Genomic DNA, 9,399 nt, shown 5'->3' with positions numbered 1-9,399 from the left:
CAAGCTAAAAGTGATTTTATAACCGAATTTGGGTTGTTTGCATTTCGTGTTATGGCTTTTGTCTTAACCAACGCCCCTGCTACCTTCCAAAGATTGATAAACACTACTTTTAGGGAATATTTGAGGGAGTTTTGTGAAGATTTCTTAGATGACCTTTGTGTTTATTCTTCTTGGAAAGAACATATATCATGTTTACGAAAAGTGTTTGAAAAGTGCAGATTGTATCGCATCTCATTAAACCCTTTCAAATCCCAATTTTGGGTTAAACATGGAGTCATTTTAGGGCACACAGTGTCCAAAAATGGGATTTCCACAGATGAGAGAAAAATTAAAGTCATTTCCAATTTGCTATCACCTACAAACTATAAAGGAGTTCAAAGGTTCATGGGCCACGTTGGTTATTATCGATAGTTTATTTAAACTTTGCCGAGATAGCTCGCCCATTGTACAAGCTTCTTATTGAGTTCCACTGGACTACGGAGTGTGACCATGCTTATGAGTTATTAAAAAAAACCTTAACAAGTGCTCCCATTCTATGAGTGCCCGATTGGAATGTAATTTTCCATGTGCATATTGATGCATCAAACTTTGCTATTGGGTGTGTTCTAGCTCAACCAGGAGAACATAAATTGGACTACCCCATTAGCTTTGCAAGTCGTTAGTTAAATGATGCTGAGAGAAACTACATCACTACAGAGAGGGAAGGTTTAGCTATGATTTATGCAGTAAAGAAATTTCTCTACTACCCTCTTGCCAACAAGTTTTTTTTCTATGTTGATCATCAAGCGTTGTTGTATCTAGTGAATAAATGTTGTTCCATAGGAAGAATTACACAATGGTTGTTAATTCTTCTTGAGTTTGATTTTATTGCTGTGGTGAGACCCGATAAAAAACATTTCATGGTGGATCATTTGTCTCGCATACCCAATGGTGAAGCCCCTATTGGAATCGATGATGAATTGCCTGATACTTCCCTGTTCCTAGTCAAGACCATGCCTGAATGGAGTGAGAAGATTGTGAACTTTTTAATTTATGGTTTTCCACCCAAAGATCTTCGTAAGGATATAGCTCAAAAACTATTAAAGGAATGTGAACCTTACTCTCTAATTGCAGGAACTCTCTACAAGCTAGGGAAGGATGATATTCTTAGATGTTGTGCTCGTGAGGATGAGTATTTATACATACAGCAGGAAGCCCACATGGGTATAGCCGGAGGACATTTTTCAGGGGAACTAATTGTTTGAAGGTGTTGCAATCAGGCTATTGGTGGCCTACCTTATTCAAAAATGCATCAGTTTTTGCAAAAGGGTGCGATGAGTGCCAACGTTACAAGATCACGCAACGAAAGGATAAGATGCCCTTACATCCTATTAAAGTGACTCAACCATTTGAAAAATGGGGTTTAGACTGTGTAGGCCCAATTAGTCTGGTAGATCGTAACACTCAATCTCGATATATTATTGTTGCCCCCATTGACTATGTGACAAAGGGGATAGAAGCCAAGGCGACACGCAAGGCTGATGCAAGGTCAACCGCCAAGTTTCTCTTTGAGAACATTATTACGTGATTTGGTTGTCCCTTTGAGATTGCGAGTGACAGTGGTACTCATTTTATAAATGGAGTGATAAAGGAACTCATGACAAACTTCATGATAGATCACCATAAGTCTAGACCTTATTATCCACAAGAAAATGGCCAAGGTGAGAGTACTAACAAGACTTTAATTTGTATCTTGACCAAAATGGTGGAAGCACATCACACATATTGGGATTTGAAGCTGACTTCAGTCCTCTGACTTCAGCCCTATGGGTTTATGGTACTGCTTACAAAGTGGCTATTAATTGTACACCATTCAAAATGGTATATGGCTAAGAAGCCATGGGAGTTTGTAATTCCTAGTTTGCGGGTAGCTTCACAAGAAGGTAGGGATGGTAACCCTTTAGTTGAGTGTTTATATATCCTTGAGAGGTTAGATGAAGAAAGACAATTGGCTGTGCAAGATGTACTGGTGGAGAAACATAGGAGAAAGAAATGGTTTGACCGTCATTTAAAGAACAAGGATATCAAGGTTGGGGATAAAGTCCTTATGTATGGAGTGCGTAACGAGAATAAAAATTTGAAATATGCGAAAAAAGGACCATATAGAGTATCCAAAATATCCCCACAAGATACTACATATTTCCACACTTTGGAGGGAACCTTTTTTTTCATCTATGTTAAAGAATGGTAGGAGGGAAATTTGTATGATTTAAACTTTCCGTGAAAGAAAACGTGGGTGGGGCAATAAGTAATGGGAGTGGTGTTTTGAAACCGTGCCAAAAGTCCCATCACAGACTGCATTTGTGAGTGGCGCAGTTGCTCAACATATTTTCCAGCTTCTACCTTGCTCTCTTACTACATCGCCTTCTGCAAACCACTACAATTGCAGGTAACAAGCTCCCCGGCTACTCACAATCAAGAAGGTGAGGACGCCAGCGAGGAAATCAGCAGCCAAAGCGTCACCGGACAATGGGAAAAAGAAGAAGAGGACAATGGATGCAAAATCCCCTCGGAACATCGACACCCCAAATACGAGGGCTAGCAAGGGGGCCTCCTTTGTGGAGAGGGAGAAACCTGCTGTGTCCATGGAGACTTCATTTAAGCCTGGGCCTCTTTTTGCCGATGATGAGACTCCATGGTCATCTACAACATCTAAAGGTAGGTGCTATGAGAGCTGTGCGTTTTCTGGTGATTTACCATTTTCTTTTCCATGCATGCAAGCTTCTACATGTCTTTTATCTGATGAGGTCTGCATTTGCTTTTTTTGCATGCAGCAAGTACATGTGCATGTTTGGGATCTTCTTAGGAATTTAGGGTTTAGGAAAGTTACAAAGTTACATGTATAAGCTGCTCTTTTGATTGCTAACTTGCATGCATGCAAGTGAAAAAATCAGTATATGTTGTGCATGAGCATAGCACAAAGTTGAAGCTCAGTAGGGATGTCAACATAACCAAATTTGGTTAGTACCAAATTTGGTACTAACCAGTACCAAATTTGATACTAATCACAACCAAAATTGGCTTTGTACACAACTGAATTTTGCAATTGTCACCTGAATGACATACATTCATTTCATTCCATGTGTTTTGTTTTCCACAACTGAAATGAGGCATATAATGAGGGCATGTCTTTACTTGCATGTTGTTTCCACATCGCAGGAAAAAACAAGATGGAGGAGTACCCTATCTTGACAAAGTTCTGCTATACAGCACAAGAGCTTCATGATGAGTATGGTTTGAGCATGGAGGGGGTGCTGCCAAAGGATCTTATAGAAGATGACATCCCCAATGACCAGTGGCTCACTGTATTCAGGCATTCCAGCCAGAAGAAGACAAAGATTTACTTAAATCACGTGCAGCCACGGCTTCAGGATGAATGTAGGTTCCTGTTCCATAAGGTGTACCAAGCCCCACCATCATGTAGGGAGATCACTACAAAATTTTCTCGTTGTTTTGCATATGAGAAGTGTCATGCAGCCACAAAGGACCCTGCGGGCCATAGGGTTGCATGGGCCAGGTTTGGTGAGAGTGTACTCAACATGTGTTCCTCCCGACCAGGAGGCTTGGAAAAGAAGGTTGAGAATTGGAGAAAGGCAAACGGTGCGTCCCAAGGAGGCCACCCGTCAAATACCAAGAAGCCCCGACTTATGCCAGTCGGTAGTAAGCCCCCTACACAGAAAGTCCCCCCTCAACGTCATGAGGAGAAGACACCTGATTATATTGCGGACCTTGAAGCTATGGTTGGGAGAGTCCCTCGGACATGTGTCGGGGTAGCCGATAGGCTGAAAGAGCTGACAATGTCTCTGAAGCAGAAGAAGGAAACACTCTTGAGGGCAGAGGGTTCCAATAAACTTGTCAAGCAGATTATGGACGACATCAAGGAATATGAGACCCAACTGGAAACACTGAGAGAGGCCAACACTGGCGATGACGCAGAAATCAATGTGATAGAAGCTGATTTGGATGCCAGTCGAAGGATGCTACGTCGATACGGAATCAGTGAAGATACGTCATTGCTCGACAAGGAGATTCTAGAGCAACAGGTGCTGGTAGTTTTGGGAGTTTTTGGTAGAACTGTTTATGCTTGGTTTTGTTGGATTGGTAGTGTTAGGTACCTTTGGTAGAACTGTTAATGCTTGGTTTGGTGGGATTGGTAGTGTTAGGTACCTTTGATAGAACTGTTTATGCTTGGTTTGGTGGGATTGGTAGTATTAGGTACTCATGGTAGAACTGTTTTTATTCTAGGTAGTTTATGGTTTCCTTCTGTCTTATGGTTTGGTATTTCTATTACTATGAAGAAGTTTTGGTACTTTAAGGTACTTTCTGAAAGTGCTGCAAAAGGTGTTATGGTAGTTTTATTCTGATAGCTTTGGTAGTTTTGCTAGTTTTGGTACTTTTAGGTACTATTTGAAAGTGCTGCAAAAGTGTAATTGGTAGTTTGATTTTGGTAATTTTGGTAGTTTTTGAAAGTGCTGCAAAAAGTTTTTCTTTGGTAGTCTTGGTAGTTTTGGTTGTTTTGGTACTATTTGAAAGTTTGATTTTGGTACTTTTGGTACTTTTAGGTACTATTTGAAAGTGCTGCAAAAAGTGGCTTCTGTAGTTTGATTTGGTACTTTTAGGTACTATTTGAAAGTGTTGCAAAAAGTGGGTTTGGTAGTTCAACTTTGGTAGTTTTGGTACTTTTAGGTACTATTTGAAAGTGTTGCAAAAAGCTTGTTTGGTAGTTTTGGGTACTTTTAGGTACTATTTGAAAGTGCTGCAAAAAGCTTCTTTGGTAGTTTGATTTTGGTAGTTTTGGGTACTTTTAGGTACTATTTGAGAGTGATGCAAAAAGCTTGTTTGGTATTTTGATTTTGGTAGTTTTGGTACTTTTAGGTACTATTTGAAAGTGCTTCAAAAAGTGGCTTTTGGTAGTTTGATTTTGGTAGTTTTGGTACTTTTAGGTACTATTTGAAAGTGCTGCAAAAAGTGGCTTTTGGTAGTTTTGATAAGGTTTGGGTAGTTTAGTTCTGCATTGAGGGTATTTATATGTTTTTGGTACTATATGATTCCCGAGTTTGGTAGTTTTTGGTAGTTTTGGTAGTTTGGGTTCTGTTTCGTAGTACAGTACTTAGAAGTACCAGTCTCGGTATGACTTCTTGGTAGTTTTTGAAACTAATTGGGACCGCTGGTTGTCAACAGGCTGAGTATGACACTCTGGAGAAAAAATGGAAGGAAGGTAAAGAGCATACCCTATTTGTGAAGGAGATGTTGTCTGATATCAGGCTTGGGAAGAGGTTCCTACTATATCCTAGGGCCCAGGTTAATGATTCGGTAAATGTGATCCCGGTGTTTGGTATGTGTGTTGCATGCGGTGAGCCCTTGGAGTGCACACATGTAGTCGGAACCTTGATGCTAGAGTGCCGACACCAGTATCATCCCTTGTGCTTCAGTGCTCTGTTACAAAGCAGGGATCAGTGTGTCAAGCCGGGTTGTAATATGGTAATCTCTGATTTGGCAAAGTCCTGGGCCAGTGGGCTTCAAGTTGTCAAGAGTAAGTATGTGTGCATTTTTGAATACATATGCGCACTTGCAACTCAGTGAGGTTTTCATACAAGTTAGTATGTGCTGTCTTTCTTTGTGTTTGCATAGGAGCAGGATGCTGCAGTTGCTGACCAGCACGCCACAAAGTCGGCTGCAAGTCGAATATGGGACGTGGATGAGGTGACAAGGGAGATATCAGATGTTCTCCACGATCTGAAGCAAGGTAATTCTGTAGGGAAAGACAATGTGACGGGACAAAGATGTGAGGCAACAGGTGATAGCGAAAGTAAAAGTGAGGAGGAGGCCAGAGATGATAAAAAGACAGGTGATAGCGAAAGGAAAATTGAGGAGGAGGCCAGAGATGGTAAAAAGACCAAGGACAAGGAGGAAGGTAAAGTCCCTGCTGTTGTGGAGCTGGATGCGGAGGAAAGCCAGGATGCTGCCAACACAAAGCTCGATGAAGCAACGGCCAAGAAGGGAGAGGAAGAACCCACAAAGGGGGGTGTTGGGGAGGGGGTGGAAACCACAAAGGGGAGTGAAGGGGAGGTCAAAGAGGGGTCGGAAGGCAACAAAGATCGGAGGGAGGCCGAGGATGAGCAGGAAGAAGTACTTGCGAACGATACTGTTGTGGATAGCACCGACGGGGGCGTTGACTCTACTGTTGCCGATGCTGTTTCGAAGCGGAGAGGTGATTCCCCTGATTCCGTGACCCTCCAGGAACTTTTCTGTTTGCAGAGAAAGAAGCGCAATCGCGCCCGTGATCAATTATCCCGTGCATGCAAACTGTAGCCAGTGAGAATCTATTGTATTCCGCACTTTGTGCGTTTTAGTGACTGAGTCAACTTGATTTTTTGGCCCTGAGCTTTATCTTTTCTCTCTATCTAGTTCTGTGTTGGTATGTTACCTTTCGTTACATTATTGTTTCAGTTGTCCTCACTATATGTGCATTACAATACCAAATTTGGTACTTTTTGGTACTGTTGAACTTGGGTGCACGTCTGTCCACTATTACAGTACCAATTTGGTACTTCTTGAACTTGCGATTTCGGATAGTCCTTATCACTTGTGCAATACAATACCAAATTTGGTAGTTTTTGGACCAGTTTTCTGTTTTAGATATGATGTTTGCACTGTGTATTTGTCCCCACTCATTATGTTTGTTGGTGCTGTAGTAAGTTGGTAGCTAGATGAGACACCGGCAAGCGCATTGTTGCAGCCTGATGTGGCTGCTAGACGCGGGCGGATGATTGTGCTTGATCTTAATGGCGTGCTACTAACCAGCTGCAACGAAATCCCCGAGGAACTTGAGTGCCTGCCAAAGGAGCACACGCCACGGGTAGTCCATCTCGGAGGGAATGCAATTTGTCTTGTAAGGCCGGATGCGGAGCAGTTCATCCTATGGCTTAAACAGAAAGCCAGCCTAGTGTTGTGGTCCTGCTGTAGAAGGGAAAAACTGTTACACATGGTGAACGCGTGCTTCCCAAACCATAGAAGGCAAAAATATTTTGCAGGTAAAGCATGCCCGCTTTGAATGTTGCAGGACATAAGTTACGCATACCTCTTAACCTCGTTTTTTGGCATTAGCAGATATTCTCTCCCAAGAGGACTGTGAAATATGGCGGGCCCGTATGTCGGAGGTGCCGGTTGTGCCCAAACACATGGGCGATAAGCCCATTTTCCTGAAGAAGCTACGGACGCTGTGGGCAAGGCACCCGAAGTACGATGCCAACAACACTATTCTTGTAGATGATTGTAGATACAAGTCTCTTAAAAATGACTATGAAAACTGTATGGCAATCCGATCATACGATCCCATGGTAGTAGGAACCGATTACCCGTTTTACTTGCTGGATTTTGTTTTGCCTTGGTTGCTCGAGTGGATAAGGGATCGGTACCCAACAACGTACACTCACAAAAACCCAGTTTTTGACACTGAAGACGATATTTCTGGGTACATTACCGATTACTTCATACAGATGGAGGGGTACTCCTATAAATTTGATCCCCCGAGGTAGCAGATTGCCATAATCATGTAAATAGTGGAATTTTGTAACCCGATACTATACATAATGGAAAACCAATTCTCTTGTTTAGACTGTCTTGGTATCTTGATCTCTACTGTTGAAACCCCTGACTAATTCTGTTGAAACCTCTTGGAGCTAACCAGGTTGACCAACATTTTAATTTTTGAGGTAGATAGCATCTATGTTTGGCATACCTCTCATGTTATCAACGTAGTTCTAGACATTGCTCAAGGTGGTCGTATCAAATACAAATAGACAAACTGAAAAATACCAAGAAATAAAGTAAACCATAAGTGATACAGCAAGTTCAAGGAGTACCAAATTGTACCAAATTTGGTACTGTAATAGTGGACAGGAGTGCACCCAAGTTCAACACAGTACCAAAAAGTACCAAATTTGGTACTGTAATAGTGGACCGACGTGCACCCAAGTTCAACAGTACCAAAAAGTAGAGATATAGTGAGGACAACTGAAACAGTAATGTAATGAAAGGTAACATACCAACACAGAACCAGGTAGAGCAATAAAGTAAACCATAAATGATACAGCAAGTTCAAGCAGTTCCAATTTGGTACTGTAATAGTGGACAGACGTGCACCCAAGTTCAACAGTACCAAACAGTACTGTAATAGTGGACAGACGTGTACCCAAGTTCAACAGTACCAAACAGTACCATAAATGATACAGCAAGTTCAAGCAGTTCCAATTTGGTACTGTAATAGTGGACAGACGTGCACCCAAGTTCAACAGTTCCAATTTGGTACTGTAATAGTGGACAGACGTGCACCCAAGTTCAACAGTACCAAACAGTACCAAATTTGGTACTGTAATAGTGAACACAGAAGCACCCAAGTTCAACAATACCAAAATGTACCAAATGCACATATAGTGAGGACAACTGAAACAGTAATGTAATGAAAGGTAACATACCAACACAGAACTAGATAGAGAGAACAGATAAAGCTCAGGGCCAAAAAATCAAGTTGACTCAGTCACTAAAAAGCACATAGTGCGGAATACACTTGGTACTGTTGACTACCAGATTTGGTACTATTGACTACCGGATTCAGTTGTTCAATCAGGGCTTCTCATTGCCCTCAAGTAACATGGACGCACCTTCGTCACTCTCATCATCATGATATGGCATGCTATTGTATATCCTCTCATATACTTCAGTAGACAACTTGTATTGTAAAATTTGACCTAGGGATCCTGCAATAGGCTCCATCGGGAAACGTATGGCCCTAACAAGATGTGAGTAGATCATTACCGGAGATGTGTGATCCAATAGCCGGTATGTATCAGCTTTTCCTTCAACTTGGCCATAAAAAAAGCCTTCAACAACCTTCCCTCCTCTAACAATTTTGTTATGCCACTTATCCTTTTGTGCTTTCACCGTTTGGTACAACACTTCTGTGCATTTGATAATGTAGAAGTCTTCGTTTGCCTCAACTGCTTTTACTGCAAAACTATCCCCTATGGACAACATGCCACTTAACATTTTAGGGCATCCTTCATATAGTGGCAGGTTGGACACTTGGCTCATCGGAATCGATGTTGAATCTCCACCCTCCTCCTCGTCATCTGATTCGTCATCCCTAATTGTATCCCCGGACTCTGGCACGGGTTTGATGCAACCATATTTCCATTATTCAATGTGCATTCTATTCCCGCATCTTCTCCACAACCCACGCATACACGGATCACAAAAGCATGAAAGTGATCGAAAGTGTATGGCGGTGCAGTTGTCCTGTGAATAGCCATCAGCACAATGAAATGAGCGAGAGCCAACGATGCGCTCATAGTCCCATTG

At 41.9% G+C, this 9,399-nt stretch overlaps 1 protein-coding gene across 1 annotated transcript; it reads left to right on the top strand.

Annotated features, from left to right (window-relative positions):
* Positions 1-5,286: 5,286 nt before the first annotated feature.
* Positions 5,287-6,351, top strand: LOC147464480 (uncharacterized). The gene is made up of 2 exons (XM_086509331.1): positions 5,287-5,580; positions 5,677-6,351. Exons 1-2 carry the CDS (start codon positions 5,287-5,289, stop codon positions 6,349-6,351), a joined length of 969 nt encoding a protein of 322 aa, XP_086365457.1.
* The last annotated feature ends 3,048 nt before the right edge of the window (positions 6,352-9,399 follow it).

This window comes from Adiantum capillus-veneris, chromosome 1, assembly GCF_014529385.1.
Source record: "Adiantum capillus-veneris isolate H3 chromosome 1, ASM1452938v2, whole genome shotgun sequence".
Classification (NCBI taxonomy): domain Eukaryota; kingdom Viridiplantae; phylum Streptophyta; class Polypodiopsida; order Polypodiales; family Pteridaceae; genus Adiantum; species Adiantum capillus-veneris.
Note: the sequence above shows the minus strand (reverse complement) of the source record. Positions and strands in the feature narration are given on the sequence as shown.

Coding starts and splice junctions, on each gene's coding strand:
- LOC147464480 (XM_086509331.1), top strand. CDS start 5,287: ATGTTGTCTGATATCAGGCTTGGGAAGAGGTTCCTACTATATCCTAGG. Junction 5,581..5,676: donor AAGTTGTCAAGAGTAAGTAT/GTGTGCATTTTT, acceptor GCATAGGAGCAG/GATGCTGCAGTTGCTGACCA.